This window comes from Plasmodium fragile, assembly GCF_000956335.1.
Source record: "Plasmodium fragile strain nilgiri unplaced genomic scaffold supercont1.16, whole genome shotgun sequence".
Taxonomy (NCBI): Eukaryota; Apicomplexa; class Aconoidasida; order Haemosporida; family Plasmodiidae; genus Plasmodium; species Plasmodium fragile.
Window position 1 is genome coordinate 20,975 of NW_012192596.1, and position 12,314 is coordinate 33,288.

A 12,314-nucleotide genomic window follows, 5' to 3' on the forward strand; every position below is an offset into this window, starting at 1 on the left:
CAAAATTGAAAGAATTCAGATGGAAGGGTTAAAAAAAAAAGAAAAAAAACAGAAGCGTAACATAATAAAAGAAAGGAAAAACATAGGAAAGCAAAGGACCAATGCTCGTTCAAACAAATTGTAGGAAATCCCTCTTATAAATGGTGGCACGACGACATTGGGGGGCAAAACAAAAATTATGCTTTTCCCATGTCTCGGACAACTCATTCCCCCGGTAAGAAGCACAACCTCCGAAGTGTCTTCCGTTTTTGCCAAAATTAGCACACGTGGATCGTTGTGGCATATCGTCATAATATGCCTTATTCACATTTTTTTTTTTTTTTCTTCAAAATATGTAGCAGGGGTTGCATTATGACGCCCACACCTATGTATATCTATATACAGCATGGTGTGGAAAAGTACAGGGTAAGGGTTGGGCAGGAGAACAAAGGAAATGTAAGCATCTTCTTTAAGTGATTATTTCTTTGTCACTTGGCATGTGCTTCAGCTTGGTCGTCATCATCAGGGCGGGGCGGCACATTTTCCCATTTGACATAATAATCACCAAAAAGGGAGATGCACACACGCATATAAATATATATTTATATATGTGTGCGTGCGAGCTCAATTGTGCGTCCTCCATATGTGCCAATCTACCGGTATAGACTCCCCGAACATAACTTATTTCCGTACTTGTCCAGACGCTCCTTTAATTTCCCCTTGGATGCTAAAATGAAGGCCAGGAATATCGGGTTCGCCTTAAATGGACGAGAAGTAAATTCGGGGTGGAATTGTACACCCACGTAAAAATTTAACTTCTTCATTTCACAGATCTCCATTCTGACACTGTCAACATCTTTTGCCACAAAGCTGAGTCCAACGGATTCTAAGAGTGGAACATATTTTGGATTTATTTCAAACCTATGTCTATGTCTTTCGAATATGTACGTCGCTTCATCATATGCTTTGTAAGTGAGGGAATCTTTGTCAATCACTTTGGATTGCTTCACGCCTAATCGCATGGTGCCTCCCTTATTATCGTCGCCTTTGAATTCATTCATGGAGATGATAACATTGTTGTTATCTATCTCTTCTATACTGTTGTAGTAGTCCTGTATGCCCATTAATTTTATTTTCTCCTGTAATGCTGGATCGTTTATTTTTTTGGGGATATCCTCAATGTACTTTTGCGTAGCCAAGAGATGCGCGACGTCAGAGGGATGTTCACCTTGGTCATGCGGCGAACACAAGTCACAGTTCATCATATCGGTGTGGGACTTCTCGCAATGCTCTTTTTTCCCGTTACCGATTTGGCTATTTGGACCATAGGTGCCACTCTGATCATTTTCGCCCCCTTCACTGGCCTCCAACCCCATACTGTTGGGCATTTCTTCATTTGTGGAGCATGCCGAGATTGCGTGCTTCTTTTGCGCGAGAGAGTCACTATCGTTGTCGTCGTTGTATGGCAAGCTGCTCTGCGAGACATTTCTAGCACCGTGCAGATTGGAGCGAATGTGTGGGGTTTCCTTTTTCATTTCGAAACAAACATCATCCGTGTGGACTCGTCCTTTGGTGAATTCGTTTGCACTTCCGGAGTAGTCCGTTGCGCATGTGTTATATTCCCTTTTCTTCTTGTTAATCATTTTATCATGCGAATTGTTGTGAACTTCAATTAAATCTTCGAACTCTTCTGAGTTGGCATATTTATTTAGGTATTGCCTAGCAACATCGATGACGGCTGTCTGCATGCCAAGGCAAATGCCCAAGTAAGGCACATTATTCAGTCTGCAATATTTGGATGAGAGATACTTTCCCTTAATACCTCTGGTTCCGAATCCTCCAGGGACTAGTATACCATCCACGGATCGGAGAATATCCCATGCACGCTCATACTTCATTCTTCTCTTCTTATCGTAATCTTCATCCGAAGTTGTATCATCAACAAAGAGATGTTTCTGTGTGGTATTGATTTGGGAAAATGTATCGTAGGAATATTTTCTGGCTTTCCTCTTCAGATCGATATTTTTTTTTTTGCTTTTTTTTTTCAAAGATAAATGGCTACTGTTGATATATTTGATAATTAACTTGAATCCGCATTCTATACACGCATGGACGAGGGAAGAAATGATAGACAAATATGTGTCATTCGAAGCTGTGTATTTTCCCACAATGCCAATGACAACACATTCGTTTGAAGATTCGTATCTATCTGATAGCTGTTTCCAGGTACTGAATGAGTATGGACTTATTTGTAATTTATTTTTCAAGACCGTATCTTGCAAATTGAGTTTTTTTAGAACATTGGCAGAGAAACTTTGTTGCTCCAGTATTAGGGGAACTTTATACACATTGGATGTGTCATGTAAAGATATGACATGCTCATTTTTCACTTGCGAGAAGAGAGAAATTTTTTGAATGGCTTCCTCTGTTAAGGGTTCTTCACATCTACAAAATATGAAGTCTGGTTTCAATCCAGCTTCCCTTAATATTTTGACACTATGTTGTGTTGGTTTGGTTTTTTGTTCCCTTAGAGTCCCCATAATTGGTACGTAGGATAAATGACATAAACACACATCATCTGAATTTAAATTATTTATTAACTGTTGCAATGCTTCTAGGTAAACAGCCGATTCAATATCTCCAACTGTTCCACCTACTTCTATCATACAAATGCATGGGACTGTATTTGGTGTTGACGAAGCTCTAATGTTGTATTCTTTTTTCATTCTCTTTATATTGTCATCTATAACTCCTTTGATCCACTTCTGTATAGCATCCGTTACGTGTGGCACAACCTGAACAGTCTTTCCCAAATATTCTCCTTTCCTTTCTTTTTTTATAACTTCTTCGTATACCTTTCCCGAGGTTATATTATTTTTATATGATAATTTTATGTTTAAAAAGCGCTCGTAGTTTCCTAAATCCAAGTCCACTTCTCCACCATCTTCCAGTACGTATACTTCCCCATGTTCATATGGAGACATCGTTCCCGCGTCTATATTTAAGTACGGATCTATTTTTATCGTCGTCAGTAGAATATTTTTCGTTAACAATAGTACCCCCATGCTGCTCATGGCTGTTCCTTTTCCCAGCCCGCTCATATTCCCCCCAGTCACAATGATATACTTTGTGATAGTATTTACATCTTTCGCTGAATCCATTTCAAAAGTTTTCAAAAAGAGGAGGAAAAAATAGCGGCCAATGGGGAATGGGAATCGTGGGTACTGCGTTCCTGTGGGCGGGTTCAAATGGGCCTATCTATTGGTGCTCCTACCCGTGGTTGCAAAATATGTACAAGCCACTTGTACACGTGTGTAATAAGTGGAGTTAAAACCCCTACTTTGAAGAGCTGCGCGTAGACTTCAGAACGGTTGACTCTTCCTACTCGTGCAAATACATGCACTGTTAAGTATGAATAATTTAAAAATGAAGCTCTACTAACACGATGGGCGAAGCAGTACTTAGGCTTGTGCCAATGTGGCCAATAAAGCTACGCACAGAGACACGTACACTCATATATATGTAACTGCATACACGAAGGTGATATATGCATGTGTGGTGTATGCGCCCCACCGGAAGAGTCATGCATTTTTGCCAATCCGGGGTTCAAACACCATTAATATGCAATACAGCGCACCACGTTAGCAATTCCTCAGAGGGAAAAGATAAAAATGGTAGATCACATTACCATGCTGCGCGTTGTGCCCAATCTAAATGTGCACTACAGGCTAACAGGTAAGGGAATTGCGCCACTGCAGAATCTCTCTCAAAGGGGGGGAGTTGACTTTTCGAGGGAGACGACAAACAGCTCCGCCCAAAGGGGTAACCCTTTATACGTTTCTCGTCCACTGACTCTTAAGAAGCCTCTCACGCACGGAGAAAAGGTAAGGGGTAAAATGCAGAACGTATAAATTAAAAATTGATAATTCAAAAATGTAACTTCCCGGGGGACATTAAAAATGGGACTTAATAAGTGAAGGTTAAAAAGTGGGTTTTAAAAATAAAGGCGGATGACTCCAAACAGGTTTATTCTCGTGGAGAAGAGGCAATCCATAACACGTATGCGCCATATATCTATACAGCATACATATTTACGAATGTAATATAAACGGCTTGCCCTGTTCTGGCTTTTTTTAAAAAAAAAAAAAAAAAAAAAAAAAAAAACATTGGCTTGGGTTCAAAATGGTAACATATGGCATGAACATATTTACGTAAGCATTTTTGCACGCAAAATACGCCTCGCCGTTGAGTTCGCAATAATTTTATTCTTTTTTTTTTTGTTTTGTTTTTTTTTTTTTGCTTTATTTAAAACTTAGCATCGGTAAACATGCACGCATTTAATGATGTCATTTTTTAAGAGCAGTTTTATGCGTATTATGCAAGTCGCCGTCCATGGTATTCCAAATCATGGTTGAAAAAAAAAAAAAAATTGAAGCGGATATTAGTAGGGTAAAAATTGGCCTGAGGCGCGCAGCACGGTAGGTATTAAAACGAAGGGAGTTATAATGAAGATAGAATGACAGAATGATAAAATTTTTTAACATATAAATGAAAAGTTGCATGGCGTAGTAATATATAGCTGTGTTTATATATGCTACTTGGGTATATATTTTGACAGGACGCCGGACAAGGGATGCGCAATCATCCGCACTATGATGTATGGGGAACGCAAGGACGGGAGAGGCATACCCGTTGTGTATGTTATGTTACGTTGCGTATGCATTTAGTCGTATGTACTGTACATTACGTATAGGCACATTACTGTAGCAGCACTTTCATTTATGTATGTTAAGCACTAAAACACGTACAGGGAGTTGCCTCTGCGCAGGTTGATGTATTGGGGTTCTTTTTAGTATGTAAAATTAGGCCAAAGGAATAAGCATTATCCTCCCAAATGTGTATTAATTGGCATATGCATCATATCGCTGTACTTTGCTGTAAATTTGGATACATACACCTTAAAATGATTTTTTAAAACAGTAACTTTTGCGCCCTGCGTAACACTCTGAACGTTAAAAAGGGATTGGTAAAAACTCGTATTATCATTTTTTAAGAATTATGTCAAAGGTCCCAGGGGAGAGAGACTTATACCATTTGGTTAAATCGTTCTTCATTCTTTCATTCTTTTTTTTTTTTTTTCTTTTTTGGTGTTTAATGTTTTTTTACATTGCGCAAGACGCACGAAATAAATGCGATTTTTTTTTTTTTTTTTTTTAAATATGAAGTTTATGTCCTAATTTATGTTCATCCCCTAAGGAGAATAAAAGAGGGGTGCAAACATAACCCAAAAAAAAAGAAAGTGAGTAAAATGTAATTTTTAAAAATGTATTGAGGGATGGCCTTACGATATGAGGAAAAAAAGAGAAAAACAAAATGCACATATTTTTCGTTCCCCTCGGCACACTTTTCACATTTTATATAAGCACGGCTGATGCACATTTTTACTGGTGGACAGAGTATGCACCTTTATAGTTTAGCCCTGGCTGAGGAGGGGAGCACAAATGAAAAGTTCTGAAATGGGCACTCCCAAGGGGTGTCCTAGATTGGCGCTACAAAATTCGCACCCACAAATGGCCACTGCACCCTACATGACAATGTTATAAAATGGATTATCATTCCAATCTGATGAGGAGGCACGAACCGCCCCGTGGCCCATTTAACGTTTTGGAATCGCCCCTGTTGGGCTGTCGCTTTTGAGTAAAAAAGGATCGAACAAGATACGCCGAATGGCTCGGAGTATTGATACCCATCACAAGTAAAAAAGACATCCTGGCTTTATTTTAACCGAGTTCTAAAAATGATGAGAAGCCCCGGGGAGTAGGCAACAGAGTAGATATTTCTTGGGTGTGTCCATTTGCTATTATGTTTCATTTGGGTTCGTACATTATGCCCCATTCGAGTGAAACGGTACAAATGTGTGCCAGTCGTTTTATATAGCATATACACGTAATGCTTACAATCGGCCCGTACAGTTCACTGCAAAAACTGGAGCAGGAGCTGAACCAACTCAGCGTACTTCTCATGTATAACCAAGTGACAACATTCGGGTAAAACAATCATTTTCACATTCTGCGTATATTTCTTTTTTTTTTCCAAAAATTTTACGGTGTAAGTGTAGGGAGTCAGTTTATCTTCCTTTCTATAAAGGGGCAAGGAAAAGAAGAAAAAAAAAAAAAAAAGGGTGGGGGGCACACATGTGCAAACAGAAATGGGTTCTTTTGCTGCGCCTATTTTTATTCTTTTTATCGATGGTACCGAATGTACATGCGAATGACGCAATTTTGTTAACAGTAACGGGTGTAAGGGTTCACACATTTTCTGCTTTTTTCATTTGAGAAAGGAGTGGAATCCCAAACAGAATAGATATCGATGTAGGCGCATGTAACTCCCCATGGGGATAAGCAACGTTGTCGAGGAGTTCACACGGATACGTACCCGTAAATGAAAAGGATGTCCACGTTCGTTTTAAACAAAGCAGCGTATTGCTTCTTCGAATTTTGGACGTTTGTTCCGGTCAGTACCTTTAGAAATGTCTCAATGAACTTTTCATGCTACAGTTAGGTGGAAAATAGGGATAAGGGAAAAAAAAAAAAAAAAAATGAAGCGCATAAAAGTGTTCCTTGCCAAGTAGTAAATACACAAGGGTTCCAATTTTTACGTGCATGATTTGACCACCCCTTTATGGCTACATATAAATGCTCATTGGCCAACGGCCAACACGTTGGGTGCGAAATTATTCACATGTACGATGTTGCACATTTGTGAAAGGGGACAATTTCTCTATCCGTCGATCGTGTCTTTTTGTGCCACTTACATTTTCTCGGAGTATTGAGTACCGTTTCATCGCATCTTCTACGTTATTCTCAAAGTTGTAATATTCATTCTGATTTTTTTGAACAAGAATTATGAGCATTCAGATAGGGGGGAATATACGAATGGAAGGACATCTTTGTAGGTGCATGCAGGAAGCGCTTTAAGTCTTTTATAACCTTTACTGCATCCTCGGAGATCATCAAATGGCTGTACTTCTTCGCCAGTCTCAGGCAAATACGTATGTTGTACTTTAGCAGGAAGCTGTAAAGGGGTGGAAGAAAGACAAGCGGGGAATACATACACGGGGCAAATGCAAACTCATGGGAACCGTTTCTGCGTGTTAGCCTTTGGCTTGGCCACCGCTCCGACATGCATACACATAAAGGACATCACCCTACATTAAGAATCGGTGCCTTGGTTTGGCCAGTCCAGCTGCACTGATTAAGCAGAATTTCTTTATGTGTATTTTATTCTCGGAAGATAGGTGTGCTACGTTAGGGGTGGTGGTGATAACAAGTGAAAAGTATTTAAATAAGGTCGTATATCGATGTAGACACGTCCTCGTGCACTTCATACACTTAAGTAACCTCATGCCACAACTCACGAAGAAAAAAAAAAAAAAAAAAAAAAATTACTAGCTATGATACACCCCATGGAAAAGGCGACAATAATGAAGGTTGCATCTAAAATATTTTTGTTCCTTAAAACATCATAAATTTGTTCTGTGTATAACCGCTCCGTAAATTTGTTCAGATTCTTCGAAAGGACGCTATTTCCATGACCGTAGAAATCTGTTTGGGGGGTCAGCGGCGACGGTGAGAAAGGGACACAAGCGGTTCATCTGTGCAGCGCAGAGAACGAGGGACGCACACAGGATATTATGCTAATAAAGTCATGGTAAAATATTCGCACCGACGAAGTAGCGTCAAGAATGTCGCACGCTGCCCGATAGGGGTGGGACTTCTAACCTAGAGATATAAACGCGTGGTTGACGTAAACCAAAGAATTCATCAACTTTTCGTACTGGTGAGTACCCCCATTTAACCCGTGGAGAAGAAGCACAATTGCCTTTTCATGGTTGCTAGCGGAATTGCTATCTCGCTGTAAAGAGCACGAGGAGCTGTTACATGTCGTGCTTTCTTTCGATGGTAAGTTCTTTGAGTATACTATAAACGTGCGCCCCTTCGTGCACGTAACATATTCGTATGCGATTTTGCTTGATGAAATCATCGATTATTCTGACAAGACAAATTTATGAAGAAAAAAAAAAAAAAAACAAAGACTCAACTTTTGCGCTCTGTGTAGCTTTTTCAGTATGGCAAATATTTCCTTACACGTAAAAATAATCAACGGTGATTCATACAGAGACGTTGCCTTATACACACATGGTTAAGCATTAAAGTGTGTGTCATTGGAATACGAGAACGAATTTTATTGCAAGGAATACCACAAGCATGGCTATCATATGGATAATCTGAAAAACGTGTTACACATTAAAGGAAGCGCAATTGGGGATTACATTTCAAGTATATATTTAGCGAATTTATTTTTAAAACACTTTTTTTTTTTTTGTGGGCGAACATAAAAATGTTGCACATGTATGACACTAGTCTGTGCACATGAATTTTTTTTATTGAGTAGCGAAGGTACGTTCGCTTGGTCTTAAATTATTTCGTGTCGCATTTGTTCAAAAAGCTCAGGTATATTTTCTTCACTTTTGCTCAGTCAAGGTGTGCGTCGTGCTCTGCTCCTCGCTGTTCCGCGGGGTGAGGCGGGTTTTGTTCACTGTAAGGCACTGCTGTATTGCAGCATTGTAGCATTGCGGTGTGTTTCCTTTCCCAACCCCGCCCCTCTTCTAATAGAACTTCAACACAACGCAGTCAATTTTTGCGTTACGCCAGAAGAAGAGACTAAGGTGACATACTAAGAATTGGCTAATTTTAATTTGTAACCGTCACGTGAAGGGTATGATGAACAGGAAGGTAGCACACTTCTTCCTACAAGGCGCTGTTCCTTACATGCATTCAATTTCTTTCTGTTCGTGCAACGTGGGAAAAGGAAATTAAGTGAACATGTGAGGAGTGCACAAATAAAAAAGGGAAGTGCTTTCTCCTTTTATTTTTAAAGAGCATAGAAAGGGATAAATTCACTTCACCTGACGCCATCCACGTTAACGCAAAATACCACTTTTCAATTCCGCCACACAAGAGTGAATCGTTTTAGATATAAAACAAAAATGTTACAAGCACGGGCATATAAATGTGTATAAACTTATCCCACGCAGCGGGGAATACAACGTGTACAGTGTAACGTGTACATTACAACATGCACCTTTTCTGTGTTATGCGATTTATTGGAAACGACGCAAAATGGAATGAAACGAAGTCCATTTTAGCCAACTGTGCCCCTTACCTTTTGGTGAGTCATCCATTTAAAGGCAGCGGCGCGAACATGTTGCATGATATAATATTCATAACAATGGTTCCCAAATTTTGCAAAAAAAAAAAAAAAAAAAAAAAAAATACCTAAATATATATACATTAATTCCATGTTAACACTATTTCCGATTCACCGATTTATTGGGGTTACGAAATAATGTGACTACCTCCCTTTTTAACTATAAATGTGTTGCTGGGGAAGGCCACAAAAAAAAAAAAAAAAAAAAAAAAAAAAAAAGCACGCCAAGATTCAACAAGAGCTCACCGCATTGTTATTTATTCCATTATGTATCTTTTGAAGTGGCCATACAGTACATCCATTCGCTCCGCCAATTCAGTGAACAATTATCCCGGAAGAGGCACAAACGCAAACGGAACAAGGAAAGATTGTTCAAGGCCCAAGGGAGAGAAACCTGCATTATGTACAACTGTTGACACGACAAAAAATAATACACAAAATACCATTGGCAGAGGAGATACGAAAGAGCCATTCTGTGCAGGAAATAGGAAAATAGCCAAACGGAAAAATTAAACTGCAACGAATTGTTCAAGTATAGAGAGGAGAAGGATGCGTCGAAATCGTCCCCTTCTTCTGGTGATTTGATAACTCGAACCAGGGGCCACCAAAAAAATCATCCCTTTTATACGTGATATATAAGGGGGCATACTTTTGTATGCAATACGGGAACAATGCAACAGGGGTAATAATGCAGTAATGCAATGATGGAATAAATGAACAATCGAATAAGGAAGAAAACAACAAAAAATTGCGCAGCTAAATTGTTTGTCGATCTTCTTTGGGAAGGAAGCAGACCACTGGCAACAGTTTTACATATAAAGGGGGGGTCCCCAAAACGTGAAAGTGTAGCAAACAAATTATATGCTCACCACTGTAAAATATAAAGTAGCCAGCCTGGAAAAAAAAAAAAAAAAAAGGAAGGTGAATTTCCGGCAAAGTTTATTGTCACTATCATGCTAAGGACAACACGAAGAGAATAACGAGTAAAGGAAGGTCCTTCTAGGCCTAAAAAGGGGATACACGTATGCATGTATACATTTGGGGAAAATTAAAGTAGAGAAGCAAGACAGATTTAGGGCAGTTTTTACGGGTTGTAGCGCCATCTTATCAAAAGGCACGAATAACATTTGTCCGTCGCTGTGAATATTCCCACAACTGTTCCTTTTCTTTTCTTTTCTTTTTTTTTTTTTATCATACTTTATCCCCCCCCTCTTCATGTGTGTAATGCAAAATGGAGGAAGGTAGAATTTTATTTTATACAGAAAACGACTACAGTATTTTGGAAAAGCACTATCAGAATGCCTTGGAAAAGGACATACAAGAATTAATAATTTACTATGGCATGAAATTACTAAAAAAAAATATAAGGAAGAATTCATTTTTCAAATGGAGTCTTTACGAGCACATTTTAAAATCCTCCATTGAATTAAATTTAACTGAATATGTGGATATGTGTTTTAATAAGCTGAATGAAAAATTTGGAAATTTGGATGGGAAAAAATTGAATGTACTGAAAGGAATGGTATATGAATCAAAAAATAAAAACAGAGAGGCTTTAGATATTTATAAGAATTATTTGTGTAAGGACTCTTCCGATATATTAATAAGAGCAAGAATTGTGAGTTTAAAAAAAACAATACACAATGATATAAATCAAGTTATACACTTATTAAATGAACACTTAAAGGAGTTCCCAGTGGACAAAGAAGCGTGGCATGAATTGGCAGAAATATATTTAACAAACTGTTTGTATACTTATGCTTTGTTTTGTTTTGAAGAAATTTTGCTACACCTACCCACCAATTTGTACTACATATTAACCTGCGCAGAATTGCACTACACCATTAACCAGTTCGAATTAAGCAGCAAGTATTTCTGTCTAGCCATTAAATTGCAGAGTAATAATTTAAGGGGGTTGTGGGGAATAATAATGCTTAATGTGTCTAGATATTTCCACAGAAAACCCAAATCGCTAAGCGATAATGTGGACATAATTCTGACCTTACATTGTATTGATAGATTGCACAAATTGTACAACGGATTGAAGGTAGAGCTGATGTATAAAAATTCTATTCTGGAATATCTAAACGAGTTGAGAGATATTTTTAAGTGACACTCTATTGGGGGAACCAGGATTGAGAGAGGGTATGGCGCGCTTGCGGAGAGCATGCGACCTTATTAAATGTGATTAAACAATTTTTGTTTCCTGAGGGGGGATTCCTACATGTGTGCAATGCGTTACATCGTGTTGCATATGCAGCGGCATTCTGGGGCATTAGCACGTCATTAACTTAGTGCAATGCAATTAAAATGTGTTACCCGCCCGAGTTGTCTCGCTCTTACGTCGCTATTGTTTTACCCCTGTGTTCGTGGTATCCTCACACCGTTTAATGTTTCGTGTTCATTGGAAATGTGATTTTGCTATAAGAAGCGCATAACACACCATTTTTAGTCCGTATGTATCGGCGCGCGCGCATCATTTGTGGCACTGCATGTTATCCATGTGGTGCGTTGACGAAGGGGTACCCCCAGCTGTAAATGTTTACATAAATGGATTTTCTCGTTCATTACTTATAATTTGGTTCTAACATTTTATTACTTTCATTTTTTGCCTTCTGTTGCATGATTTGATAATTTTACCTTGTTCTTATTTAAGCCTCGTGGCCCTTTTTTTTATGTACCGGGGTTATCTATGTTGTTCATTGCACTTGAGTGCTTGCATAGACAGGTCTGTTTTGTATTAACCATGAGTTTTAATTAACTGCCCCCCAAAAAGATAAAAATAATAAATAAATTCTAAACGCTGCAATAAAATATGTAACCGCGTACCCACCTAAACGCGCGATAGACCTGTCTAGTACACAGGACCTCATAAAATTTTTCAAAAGAACCATTTCGCAATTGTAATGCGAATAATGCACAAATCGTAGTTGCCTTTCAAATTATGCTACTTATTTTGGTATAATTTATAAGTACATCGTTTTGAAGTTAAATGTAAAAAAAAAATATATAGTACCAAATATGTACTCTTACAATTATAAAAAAAAAAAAAAAAAAAAAAAAAA

General features: G+C 38.5%; 3 protein-coding genes across 3 annotated transcripts; 1 reads left to right on the forward strand and 2 right to left on the reverse strand.

Moving 5' to 3' along the window:
- Window positions 1–632: 632 nt before the first annotated feature.
- AK88_01764 (CTP synthase) lies at window positions 633–3,140 on the reverse strand (the record flags this gene model as incomplete). The annotated part of the gene is made up of 1 exon (XM_012479399.1): window positions 633–3,140. One exon carries the CDS (start codon window positions 3,138–3,140, stop codon window positions 633–635), a length of 2,508 nt encoding a protein of 835 aa, XP_012334822.1.
- A 2,812-nt stretch (window positions 3,141–5,952) lies between these two features.
- AK88_01765 (uncharacterized protein) lies at window positions 5,953–8,022 on the reverse strand (the record flags this gene model as incomplete). Its single annotated transcript, XM_012479400.1, has 7 exons — window positions 5,953–6,118; window positions 6,415–6,530; window positions 6,794–6,862; window positions 6,969–7,053; window positions 7,191–7,281; window positions 7,428–7,583; window positions 7,761–8,022. The coding sequence occupies 7 exons, from the start codon at window positions 8,020–8,022 to the stop codon at window positions 5,953–5,955; spliced, it is 945 nt and encodes a 314-aa protein (XP_012334823.1).
- A 2,458-nt stretch (window positions 8,023–10,480) lies between these two features.
- On the forward strand, window positions 10,481–11,362 carry AK88_01766 (uncharacterized protein; the record flags this gene model as incomplete). Its single annotated transcript, XM_012479401.1, has 1 exon — window positions 10,481–11,362. One exon carries the CDS (start codon window positions 10,481–10,483, stop codon window positions 11,360–11,362), a length of 882 nt encoding a protein of 293 aa, XP_012334824.1.
- Window positions 11,363–12,314: the final 952 nt, after the last annotated feature.